Below are 14,073 nucleotides of genomic sequence, written 5' to 3' on the forward strand. Positions count from 1 at the left end.
CTCTAGCTTCAACTATCACATCTAGTCAAATATTACAAACAGTACAATATTATATTATAGAACTAACAGCACTGGTCCTGGAGTGTAAGTACGTGCAGAGAACATGTAATAACAACAACAACAATTATATTACATTCTTTGACAACCTTTGTTTCGAAACCTACAAATTTGAACATTAACCATTGTAAGTATTGTTAACTGAAAAATCATGGGATTACCAAAACATTTTTTGAGTAAACCCAAATTGTCATGAAGTATTTATTTAAGTATTCAAAAATATTTTTTAATTTATATATATATTTTTTAACATAACCAGGCAAATATACTTTGTCATTATTTGAGTACACACAAATTTTCACAAAATGACTAATTAAGTATTAAAAAATATTTCTTCCATTTACATTTTGTTTGAAAAATGCATGTACAGGTATAACCAAGTAAACATATGTTACGTGTGTGTGTATATATATATATATAACACTAACCACCATGTATATATTTTGTTCTTTACCTGACAATCTGAAAAAAAATGTTCACAAAAAAAAAAAAAAAAAAAAAGAAAAAATGAAAACCAAAATAAACTTGATTATTTTCTAATTTGCTGTCCACTAACAAGAGCAGAGTAAGCTCCCTTGGCCGCGACGAGTTCTGCATGAGTTCCTCTCTCGATGATCCTTCCTCCTTCTATCAGGAAGATGATGTCTGCATTCTGAATCGTGGACAGACGATGAGCGATGACAATACAAGTTCTTCCCTCCTGAGCGGAGTCCAGGGCAGTTTGAACCAGCTGAAACCAGATAAACACATGCAGAAGTCACACAGCTCTGTTCTTCAAACCTTAGCAAGTTTACACAGCAAATTGATCAAACTGTTTAAGCTACTCCAAGTCAATTTTGGGTTGACGGATAAAAGTAATCCAATCTGAAAAACCTGCCAGTTTCGATTCTGATTGGCTGAACTGAGAGACAGGCAAGTCCAGGTTATGTCTTGTTGATTCTGATTGGTTAAATTGAGAGACAGGCAAGTCCAGGCTATGTCTTGTTGATTCTGATTGGTTGATGGGAGAGGTAGGCAAGTTCAGGCTATGTCTTGTTGATTCTGTTTGGTTGATGTGAGAGGTAGGCAAGTTCAGGCTATGTCTTGTCAATTCCGATTGGCTGATGTGAGTGACAGGAAAGTCAAGGCTATGCTTTGTTTGAGCTCAATTTTAGGTATGGTACATGTAAATAGTAAATGTACAGCCGTGTCGTCACAATGTCAATGGTGACTCTATGGTAGTGGAGTATGGAGTCTGACGTTTGAACACCAAATTTTACTGTTTTTCCTCCGTTTTCGATGTTTTAAATGATCGCAATCGATTCAGGGAATTTAAAAGCATCTATATGTGGTTGTGAAGATCCAGCAATGGGGTTCTACTTTACGCTGAATATTAGGTATGGTACATTTGTTCAAGCGTGACCTAGGCTGCAAGATTTAAACCAGGAAGCCCTATTTCGACTGTTAGACAATCAGCATCAATTCTGTAATGTACCATGTCGTTGAATCCTGGCCATTTCTGACACAAAGTATGAGTACACTAACAATGACCTCTGCCTATACCCACCTTCTCACTCTCTGTATCCAGAGCTGATGTGGCTTCATCCAGCAGGAGGATTCTGGGATTGCGCACCAAAGCCCTGGCTATTGCGATACGCTGTTTTTGGCCCCCAGACAACTGTGTTCCTTTCTCACCTACCATGGTGTCATAGCCCTGGGAATGTATAAAACAGGGGAGATAATTCATTTTGAAACACTGATCTTTGCAAACCTACAGACAAATATTTTGATAGAGAGGTCTTGACCTCTGTATATGATAAATTTATTTATTTGATTGGTGTTTAACACCATAATCAAGAATATTTTGCTGATATGATGGTGGCTACCATTATGGTCGAGGAAAAAAAAGTCCTGGGGATACCTATGACCATCCGCTACGGACAAGCCTTCCCACCTATGACTAGAGCAGAAGTCAGAATCGACTTGAGCTCAGGGCAATTGTTATTTGCGAGAGGCTCTTGCCCATCCACTATTCATTCAATCAAAATCTTGCTTTTTCACTTTAATTAAGGGAAGTAAGCTGGGTGCCTCTTTTGTTAATTTGTAAAAGGAAACCATTCTGAAGATTAGCTGAGCTATAGGTTATAAAGATTGACATCTCAAACCAAGTGCCATAGCTAGGTCATCACATATCGCTTTGATATGTCAGATTTTGCAGACACTTGACAACGTGCTATGTGTGCGACCACTTTGATACAGCAGGCTAGGTTGTGACCAACTACAACCATCTAGTTACCAATGTGTTTAAACTTGAGAAACTGGTTGATACTGTGCCCTTCCTTACAATTGCATTCAGTTCACAGCCAATTAATTGACCTTTCCAAACTGTCAATCAAGAACACGCAATTGACCAATCAGAAGCAGTACTGTAGCAAATAGGTCAACCGGATGTCCCAAACATTGGTTACAAATGTTCAATCTTTTTGTGATGTCATGACGTTACAACTGCTTTCACTGAGAATGGAATGAAAAGTAACACTGTCATGAGAAGGGATGGTGCGACATTGGATGTATTGGTTCGTGTTTGCACTCTTTTATCGTTGAAGGTAAAAAAAAAAACATCTTATTGTATCAGGTGACTTGTCAGAAATATTAAGCAACTGTTTTTTATTACATTTACTTTAACAAGGGCACCTGAAAGTTTCACAAAAAGTTACCAACAGTAGACGAACACAAAACTGAGGAGCAGATTGCTTGTGAACCTACAAAGTTCCTGTGCATGGGAATGTCTGCCAGCAACCTGCGGATGGTCGTGGGTTTCCCCTGGGCTCTGCCCGGTTTCCATCCACCATAATTCTGGCCGCTGTCGCATAAGTGAAATATTCTTGAGTACAGCGCAAAAAAAGCAATCAAATAAATAAATAAATAAATAAATATGAAGTTCCAGAAGGGAAACGTTGTCATTTTTGTATCCAGAACATAACAAGGCAAGTTATTGGTAAATTAATGTCAACAAAAGTTGCCTAACATTTCTGTCATATGGTATACAAGGACTATGTTTACCTTTAGCAACAAAATTGGAAGAGTTTGAACTCGAAACCCCACTATTGGTATGGGTTGGTCCGTTTGCCTGAGTAGTCACAAGTCACTTTTTGCTGACTTCAGAGTAAGATTAACTAATAAAACTGACATACACATTAAAATGTCAAATCCCAAACCTACCAGTGGCAAACTGGAAATGAACTCATGGATGTTAGCCGTCCTCGTGGCCTCGATGACTTCGGCCATGCTGACCTCACGTTCCAGTCCATAGATGATGTTGTCAAAGATAGTCAGATCAAAGAGGATGGGTTCTTGACTGACCACGCTGAGGAACGAGCGATACGTACCCAGGTTGAGGTCTTTGATGTTTGTTCCATCCACGATCTGAAACAGCGACCCATATTTAGCAAGTTTTGCTTATTTCTTCCCATGGTGTTTGGACACCATTACAACATTATATTTACATGTATTTATTGATTTGACTGCTAGCTGCTTGAGGCCCTTACTCAAGACTTTATCACATATACCATGGCAGTCTGCATTATGAGTGGAGGAAATCAGGATGCCTGGGATAAACCAGCAACCTTTGGCAAATTACCGATAGACTTTCCCACATATAATGCACAGAGATTGCCCGTAACACCAAGGTGGAAGACAAATGCTTTTAAACGAATGTATAAAAACATTTTCTTTTGTAATTCTTTTTCAAACATGAACTGGATGACAGGGTCAATGCTGGATTTCTCCAGAATTACGTCATCAGATTGTCAACAAGGCCTGGCACTTACTATTTCCCCGCCCATAGGGTCATAATACCGCTGAAGAAGGGACACAACTGTGCTCTTGCCACACCCGCTGACGCCGACCAACGCCACAGTCTGCCCCGCCTTTACGGAGAGGTCCATATTTGTGAGAACAGGGACATTGGGACGGGAGGGATAGCGAAATATCACGTCCTTCAGGACAATGTCTCCCACAACATCAGTCTGAAGTCACAAGCAAGTTAGATATACAATACAACAGTCATATACAGATTACATATACCTGTACAATCATGACAATACACTCAGTCTACAGGTGTACAAGTAACATCACATACTGATTACATATACCTGTACAATCATGACAATACACTCAGTCTACAAGTGTACAAGTAACATCACATACAGATTACATATATCTGAGCAATCATGACAATACACTCAGTCTACAGGTGTACAAGCAACATCACACCTGTACACCTGTACAATCATGACAATACACTCAGTCTACAAGTGTACAAGTAACATCACATACTGATTACATATACCTGTACAATCATGACAATACACTCAGTCTACAGGTGTACATGTAACCTCACACCTGTATACCTGTACAATCATGACAATACACTCAGTCTACAGGTGTACAAGTAACATCACACCTGTATACCTATACAATCATGACAATACACTCAGTCTACAGGTGTACAAGTAACTTCACATAATCGCCATAAAAATATACAGTTTCAATATGCATATTTATTTGTTTATTTGATTGGTGTCTTATGTCATACTCAAGGATATTTCACTTATACGACGGCGCCCAGCATTATGGTGGGAGGAAACCAGGCAGAGCCCGGGGAAAACCCATAACCATCAGCAGGTTGCTGCAAGCCTTCCCAGGTACAGCCAGATTAAGGAAGACAGCATGAGCTGAGCTCACAGGGAACTCACAGAGTGGGAGGCTCCGGCACTATCGTGCTGTGCTGGTGTGCTAACCCCCTCGGCCATGAAGGCCCCCACAACGTATATTACAACTGGATCCTAGCCTAATATATTATGCCTATATTGGCTGCACTGTCCACTTATGGGGAGCCAACCATGGGCGGATACTGTTCCTATTATCTGTACATCTGGTATAGGATCCGATTAGGATGCGCTTACCATGGTATGATCACCATATGATTTTACAACATGAAAAGAAGTACATATACGTATTGGTGGTTATACATAAACAAATTTGTACATATACTACATGTAGCTATGAAGTTCAACAGCCATGTCTGCATTTTTCTGCAGTTTATCAGCACTACCTAATGATGACCTTAGAGCATCATTAGCTTATGTTCCCAACCTGTACAAGAGGGGAAATCTACAATATATGATATATGCTTGGCGTATGCATGATCTATCAGAATTTTCAGAAGTAGCAGGCTTCAACCATTAGTGCAATATAGCCTTGAGCTTTGTGACAAATTGGAAAAAATGTTCCGATTATGATGGCACAATGACACCATCATGATGATGCCCATGGGCCCACCATGGGCAAACAATCGCGTCAGGATGGCAGTAGAGAGTGGATTAGATTCGGCGAATGATGGCCGGACTGTGGGCATACGCTCTGGCCATGACGAACATTGAACATTCGGCCAGGGAATGAGTGAGTGAGTGCTTGGGGTTTAACGTCGTACTTAACAATTTTTCACTCATATGATGACGAAGGAATCCTTAGGGTGCATGTACGTGTAATATGCCTCCTTGCTGCAGGACGGATTTCCACCGCTCTTTTATCTAGTGCTGCTTCACTGAGACGACTTACCGAAGGCAAGTAAGCCGCCCCGCCCCAGCCATTATACTGATACGGGTCAACCAGTCGTTGCACTATCCCCTTCATGCCGAACGCCAAGCGAGGAAGTTACAACTTCCTCTTTTGAAGTCTTAGGTGTGACTCGATCAAGGATTGATCCTGGATCTACCGGTCCCGAAGCGGCATTCGGCTAGGATCTGGATGTACTGTATATATTAATGCCCATAGGAAATATTACATTTCCGTAAAATTGATTACACACACCACTACATGTTATTTATTCTTTCATGAAATCTTGAGCTTGTTTGCTTGTCCCTCTACAGTGTAGATCCATCTTGAAACTACTTCAACTCAACGGACACTCACAGTCCAGCCAGCTGCCCAATGATGCTTACATACAGATTACGACGTTTTATTTTATGTTCCAGAAATACGAACTTATTACTAATATGAACTTATTATTAATACCACTCACCACAAAACATCCTTTCTTTGAGTAAATATCAATGAGCGGCACAGTGTCCAGAAGTCTGAAGATGTGTCCAGCTGCTAGTCTGGCCTTGGAGTAGTCAGGTAAGAACGAAGACGCTTGACCAACGGCTAGTCCAGTGAATGTGATGGCAAAGAACACTCTGAAATCAAAGCAGAATAGTGAGCTTAGTATATTCACATGACTGAATGTTCAGTGGCAAAGAAAGTATGGTATATGACCAAAATTTACGCCCATGACTAAGTTGCATACTTTGCCAGATTCAAATTCTGAGAGTTGTATTGGACTCAAAAACGTGTTTTAAGGTTTGTTTACAAGATCGGAAAATGTAGGTTTTAGCACGAAGAGTAATACCTTGTGACATTTATTTGCCTTTAAAAACACAATTCTTTAGGCGAAGTTTTAGATCATTTACCACACATCGGCAAAGTCTTAATTAACATACTTCGCCTGAGGTGAGATTTCTAATCACTCGTCACCAACACTTCCAAACTTCCAGTGAACCATACAGGTCCAGACTCCCTGATCAAGGGAGATAACTCTGGTCTACACAAAGGCTATCAACAGATCAAGAAGGCTTCTACAGAAGTATACCGATGTTTTATGCGAATTATTTCATTTTGACTGTAATCCTCAAGATCTGCTTATCCCATGGTCGAGTTTATGGACAGGGGAATCTAGAGTGCCCGTTCTGAACTAACTGCTTGTTATTGCCAAGGCCCCACACGCAGTGGTGGTTTTGTGAAAACATACCTATTATAGCTATGGATACACCTGGATTTAGAACACTCACTGGGTGGCAATCACAGGTGTTCTACCAATGAATTACAGTAATTGGAGTAAACCTGTTCATGCACAGGCCAATGGATCTTACATGATTATTTTTTTTTTTACGGTAATAATATTTCACTTATGCAACAGCTCCCAGCATTATGGTGGGAGGAGACCACACAGGGTCTAGGGGAAAGCCACAACCATCCACAGGACTGAGGCAGACCTCACAGTGCATTACTGCAGAAGAAGGCAACATGAGTCCCTGGGTCATAGCGCTGTACCAGCACACTGACCATAAGGCCACAGGGGACCTCTCTTAGTTTGAACAGATCTTGGGATGAATTTGTTTCTTTGTTTGTTTACTTTTCATAACAAAGCGTTAATTTTTTAAAATATTTTAAAATGTGTCAAGTACAGATATTTTTACACCTTAACGAGTACATGTGAAGATGACAGTTTTAGGGGTCGTAATAATGAGCATACATGCATGCAGAAAAAAACTGTTCTAATTCTTCTAATTTCTGGGACAGATATCAGTAGCGATGAAAGCAGAATATTACGTTTCTTTCCCAGATTGTCTGAAAAGTAAAGATATGAGTATGTTGTTCATTAGATGGTCTAACCATGTGAGAAAAAAGAAATTAAATATTCCTGCTACAGTTACATGTATACTGGCTAAAAAGAGCAGAGCAGGTGTCACAAAAATTAGAAAAAGTAGGGTAAATTAAACTTGTTGGTGGGTGGGATGAAATAACCATTTGATTCATTCTATTAGACAAGACAAATGAAAGATTTAATTAAACTGTATGTTTATTTTGTCAGCATAAAAAAAGTCTCATAACATTGTCAGAAAATGTAAGAGGTAAATGTGGAACCTCCCTTGATGTAACCCCAGGAATCGTCTTCTACTAGAAGTATATACTGATCTGACACTCACACCCCACTCCACAGCAGTCCCCACAAAAGTGAAGCTATGCCACATGTATTTCACTGGCTGATTCCACGCACACCCACAAAAAAATAAATGTCAAACTAGGGAAAGTGATAAAAGATGTCTTGGGAAAGGGGAAGTTGATACAGAGTGAGAAATGAGGGGTAGTCATGGCATGAAGTTGAGAAAGATAAGGGGGCTCCTTAGGGGGTTTCAACATGGAGTCTTTTGAAATGCTGTAAAGAACAGCTGAATAAATGCCACATGTTTCAATCTTTTCTGCAGGGAAGATTGGTTATCACCTTACATACCTTAAGCTATAAAAAGCTGTTAGCTTTCCCAACCCACAGAGAATCAGAGGCTGGAGGTGAAGTGATTGATCAATTGATGATTGATCGAATTTGCATAAATCTTATTACATACACAAAAGGTGTTTATTAGGTTGCTTTTTAAATTTTCTAACACTATGAAGTAAGGTTTGGCTGGGTTTATATCTTATAATGAGGGTATTTGATAATGATAATGATAATGGCAGCATTTACAGTTTATTTCTTATTCACAAATTTATTGCTTATCATAGTAGAGTACATCAGTTTATGCATCACCAGTTCATGTATAAAAAGTTTTATATGTTTTCATTTTTTCATCTGCAGCAGTGATCATATTTCCTCAAGCTGACCCACTGTGATGTAAACAGTTCTTGCTCTGAAAGGTCTATTACAACATGATTAACACCCTTTATTAGTACAACAAAATAAATATATGTAAACAAACGGTTCACAACAATTGATGAAGTCATTTGAGCTGACAAAGGGGGCAAACAGCTAAGTAATGTGTTAGCTGCTTATTTTCATTCTACTTGTTAAACTGAAAACAGATAACTCTCAGCTTATTAACCATTGCATTTCTCTTTTAATACACAGGTCTACCTCTGCATGACCATAACCAACATCAAGACAAAGCCATATAGTTAAATTTGTAGAAATTCCCTCAGATATGGCATATTCTTCCAGCTGTCCATGTTCACTTGCCCCTAAAAGAGCCCCATTACATTTGTACATCCACTCTCTTAGAGAAGAACTCTGGCCAGCTCTTACACAGTTCTTATCTTACAACACCGCAACTCTGGGTCATGTGACCACAGCATTCTCCACTAATGGGGCATGTCAATGAATTCTCTTCTTGCCAAAACTATGTGAGGAATTCTTGGACCAAAGTCTGGATCAGAGCAACTTACTTACGGCAGTTACATGTATATATATATATGTAGTTGAGCAGATCATTAATCATTATATGTACATGTAGTTGAGCATATCATTAATCATTATATGTACATGTAGTTGAGCATATCATTAATCATTATATGTACATGTAGTTGAGCATATCATTAATCATTATATGTACATGTAGTTGAGCATATCATTAATCATTATATGTACATGTAGTTGAACATATCATTAATCATTATATGTACATGTAGTTGAACATATCATTAATCATTATATGTACATGTAGTTGAGCATATCATTAATCATTATATGTACATGTAGTTGAACATATCATTAATCATTATATGTACATGTAGTTGAGCATATCATTAATCATTATATGTACATGTAGTTGAACATATCATTAATCATTATATGTACATGTAGTTGAGCATATCATTAATCATTATATGTACATGTAATTGAGCATATCATTAATCATTATATGTACATGTAGTTGAACATATCATTAATCATTATATGTACATGTAGTTGAGCATATCATTAATCATTATATGTACATGTAGTTGAGCATATCATTAATCATTATATGTACATGTAGTTGAACATATCATTAATCATTATATGTACATGTAGTTGAGCATATGTAGTTGAACATATCATTAATCATTATATGTACATGTAGTTGAGCATATCATTAATTATTATATGTACATGTAGTTGAGCATATCATTAATCATTATATGTACATGTAGTTGAGCATATCATTAATCATTATATGTACATGTAGTTGAGCACATCATTAATCATTATATGTACATGTAGTTGAGCATGTCATTAATCATTATTCCACATCATCCTCTTAGTTTTGATTGTTTTGTTCATACACCTTAATTACTGTGTTATAATTAGACTTGATCAACGTATGAGAAAATACATGTTAATTAAGCCATCATTCTTCGCAAACGTTGACATGAACCCTCATAATAATGTTAATTAAATTTCAGTTTTTAATTATTATGAACAGTATATTTTCATTAACAATTACAATAACATAGTTCTAATTATTGACTATGACTAGGACTGTAACAGTGGGTTATCTCCAACCATTCAGCTGACCGTACATTTATATTACATTAGGCATGGCTTTTCCAGTGCGCTGGAAAACCTAATTCTATGTGCATTGATCACCAATTTTTCCCACACCTACATTCTCCTTCCTGTCAATTAAATGTACTTCTCTTTTTATATGCTACTGACCTCCTGGGCTCTGTTTCACATACACCTCTTAACATGAGGGAACATTCCGGTTTCATACCTGCACCTACTGATACATACATGTGAAATGATAATATCTCTTAATTATGCTTATACATTAGAGCTAGGAAAAGTATATGGCCCCCAAAATATACCAATACTGAATGTGAACAGCCATAGCCGTATATATAGCTGCCTTTTACAGCTTATTCTCCTGGTCACATGTATACTACATCAAAGAGAAGTCTCTTTGCTGTAACACAGATGTGCATATTGGTGCCCATTTGCTCGTAGTCTGAAACAGTTCAAAAGAACTTAAGTCCTAATGCATATTTTGGAGGATTAGTGTACTTATCGAGTACATTTTATTCTACATGTTTGTGTAGTTATAGACATTAGAGAGAATCAACTCTCTCTCTCATTACACCAATGCATTTATAACCAACACATTTTAATGCACCTGGCTATGTACTATTGGAGTATTTCCCACACTCTTTATACATCTAATATTCCATGACACAGTCAGGCACAGGCAGAATTGGTTAGGGTAGTGTGTATGTATGTGTGTGTGTGTAGACAAACCAGTGTATACATGTAGGTAGTGATCTACCCTGTTAAAGGAGACACACCCAATTTACCATAAATACAGAAAAATTCACGTAGCTTTTCACTGTGTTAATTACAAACACATTAAAAAAGGTAGTGACACATGTCTGACTGAACTTCCAATTTCCACCTTGAAACAAAGAGGTATGAGTTTTACTCAGCTTTTATATCATTTAATAATGATGAAAGCCAATGCACTAAAGGCAATTAATATGGTATAAAATTTACATTTTCAACTTACAAGGTTTGTTACACATTAAAATCACTGACTGATTGAATGCAATCTATAATTAAGACAATTCACTCATCGATTCATGTTTTACTATATGATTTTAAAAGCATTCTGTATCACATACATATATATATATATATATATATATATATATATACAGGAATTTCTTGGGGAGTGTTTTTAGGGTGGCTACAGAATTTCACAAGGAAATGAATTGTTGACAGAGCCTTTTGGATTGCATTCAACCATTAATGCATTGCTTACAAAGTCTGTATTGTGCCGCGCAGGTGGGGCAAGGGGAAATAACAGGACCTGTCCCTACCCACAGGTCATAGGCCTACTTAGTACTACCAAGGTGCTATAATTTGTGTCTAGCTATCTCAGCTAATAATGTCAATATATATACATGTACATTCATTCTATACAGTCTTTTCTATAAGATCATTCCATTAAAATACATAATCTTATCTAAACAGAAATTCCACGTACATGCTCTTAAGCTCCAAATAAATGAAGTCTAATCATTGATAAAATAACACGTAAATTAATCTGGCAAGTGACCTAAAATTTCACCCCTGACTAAGTTGCACATTTTAGATCCTAAAATTCTGGAATTTCTACTGATCTTGAGGTATTATTTTGAGGTTTGTTTGAAAGGTCAAGGATGAGATCATACAGGAAAAATACAAATTTCACAAACAAATTTAAGGTGATGTACCATTCAATCATCAACAATGTCTGGGAAATGGACGCTGATTTATTACACCTATAGCTACACACTGAGCTCAAACAAGCATACATGTACAACCTGCACCAGGAAGACCAAAGTGGAGTGTGTCACCACTTCCCCAGTTATCATCCATGGGTCACAGCTAATACAGAGGTCTTAAGTAACCAGTCTCTACACCTGCACAATGTTACACACCTGGCTACAGGACTGATCAGTTTTATACAGGTAAAATTTAACCACCCTCTTTAAATCACATTTCATTGTAAATCTTTCCAATTAAAATCTGTAATGTACATGTAGAATTTTTTCTGTTAATCAAGTGAAACATGTATAATGCATGTTTATAGTGATGCCAGTATATAGGGCCTACGTACACTGGGGTATTTTTTTTATCAACTGAAGCACAATGCTCTTCAATGACAATGACATTTAATTGTTAGTCCAGTGCCCAATGCACATCATTTACACATTGTAGGTGTCATATTTAGGGATACGGAGTATACCATAACTCAGATAAATAAATGAATATATACGGACAACAACAAAGGTAAAAGGCACGGACATGAGATTCTGTGATACTACATTGTAAAAAGATCAGGGAAATTATGACACACAAAAACTTTGATCAACTGAAGATTACAGTAAAAAACAAAAAAATGTATTTATACCTTGCACAACTGCAGTTAGGTTTATGGGTGGAGAAATCTGGATAGCCAGATCAAGTGATCTATCATTCTAAGCCTGCGGACATGGTTCCTAATTTAAAACCAGCCAGAGCTGAATTCAAGGTAGAAAGCGACCTCTGTCATCAGGGCTGATTGATTGGATTACCAGTAATCCATTTAAAGCGTAACTAAAATTAAGACCTTAACAGACCAGCAACTTCATATACTTCTGTGCACTGGAACAAAGATCGAGCTGGAAATGTCAGCTGTTTTCACAAGAAGCTGCACATTTCCTGTAAAGGCTGAATAACAGTATCCACAAATAGATGCTTTCAATTTATCCAGAAAGGCAGAGAGAGGTATATTAACTTTGTGCCATGTGTAGCTTCGGTTGCTGCAAGAATGTCATCCTAATGGCTATTTACATTGCGCAGCCTTAAAGAGAATGAGCTGCATGGAACAAGATATGCTGTCTTGTTTTTTTTTGTTCCCTTTCTAGCATTCCACAACATAAATACAATTGATAACACTAGTGAGATTCATGCAATGTTTGCTTACATTTTTCTACCCCTATGTTACAACATGCACTGTTAGACCATATTGCCATAGAAACCAACCAGCACACAATTAGAGGTTTCATGGGATTAAGGCAAGAGCTGTAGTTATATGCCAATGGGTACAAGGTTGATATGCTAGGTCATGTGACTGGCTGAATCAATGAGATGAGTCAACTGAAACAGGGTCAACTGTCAGAGGTCAGAGGTGGCTGAATTCAAAAATAACTTGTGAAGATATGGCAGATGTTAAGCTACCAGGGATGAGCACATGTTATGGGGGTGATGTCAGGGAAGAGGGAGGCTGTGGTGTAGTTTGTGTGCATAGGGGCTGACAAGGTGCTGTATGTGAATGCCCCGGACATTTTCCAGACCTTACAGAGATCTAAGATTATGCTCCTGGTAGATGGAACAACACGCTGAAATGAGGTGCTAGACCTGGTTAACATTTGTTATAAATTAATACACAGCCCCAGAAACAGCTGATCTTTGGAGAGCATCCGAAACGTGTTTGCTTTCAGGCGAGGATTAACCAACCAATCGTAACTGTCATCCTGTATGACTTCACAGAGTCAGTCAGGAAGAGAGAGAAGGAGCTGTCTTATACAGTGATACATCGCTCACTGAATCACACTGACATTCAGATGGATCAATACAGTGTGACTGATCATACCCACAGTGTAGCACAGGGCATGTTCGGATAAAACAAACAGACCAAGGCTGACAATCGTAACACTGCATGGTAGGTGCTAATCATTACATAATTTACCATGTCTTATTTTGGTACACATATGTCTATCATGCATCTGTAGATGTTTTAACCACATTGAGGTTTATTTATTACAGCTTAATTAACAGTGGCAAATGACCGATCTGTATAAATTAAGGTGTACTGTTCATGAATATGATACTGTAATTCTTCAAACCTTTCCAAATGTTTGCAAAGAGTTTATTCAAGC

The 14,073-nt window shown here is 37.8% G+C and overlaps 2 protein-coding genes across 3 annotated transcripts in view; one reads left to right on the plus strand and one right to left on the minus strand.

Annotated features, from left to right (window-relative positions):
- Positions 1–586: 586 nt before the first annotated feature.
- Positions 587–14,073, minus strand: part of LOC135465861 (ATP-dependent translocase ABCB1-like) — a 71,611-nt gene continuing 58,124 nt past the window's right edge. For both annotated transcript variants that reach the window (XM_064743224.1, XM_064743225.1), the window contains 5 exons: positions 6,122–6,278; positions 3,867–4,064; positions 3,259–3,462; positions 1,604–1,750; positions 587–787 (listed from right to left, as the gene is read on the minus strand). In XM_064743224.1, the coding sequence (XP_064599294.1) occupies positions 587–787; positions 1,604–1,750; positions 3,259–3,462; positions 3,867–4,064; positions 6,122–6,278 (907 nt within the window). The remainder of the gene's footprint in view (positions 788–1,603; positions 1,751–3,258; positions 3,463–3,866; positions 4,065–6,121; positions 6,279–14,073) is intronic.
- LOC135465862 (uncharacterized) overlaps positions 13,487–14,073 on the plus strand; it is a 33,602-nt gene continuing 33,015 nt past the window's right edge. Inside the window, exon 1 of the mRNA XM_064743226.1 lies at positions 13,487–13,856. The gene's annotated coding sequence lies outside the window, so the exon portion shown is untranslated. The remainder of the gene's footprint in view (positions 13,857–14,073) is intronic.

This window comes from Liolophura sinensis, chromosome 5, assembly GCF_032854445.1.
Source record: "Liolophura sinensis isolate JHLJ2023 chromosome 5, CUHK_Ljap_v2, whole genome shotgun sequence".
Classification (NCBI taxonomy): Eukaryota; Metazoa; Mollusca; class Polyplacophora; order Chitonida; family Chitonidae; genus Liolophura; species Liolophura sinensis.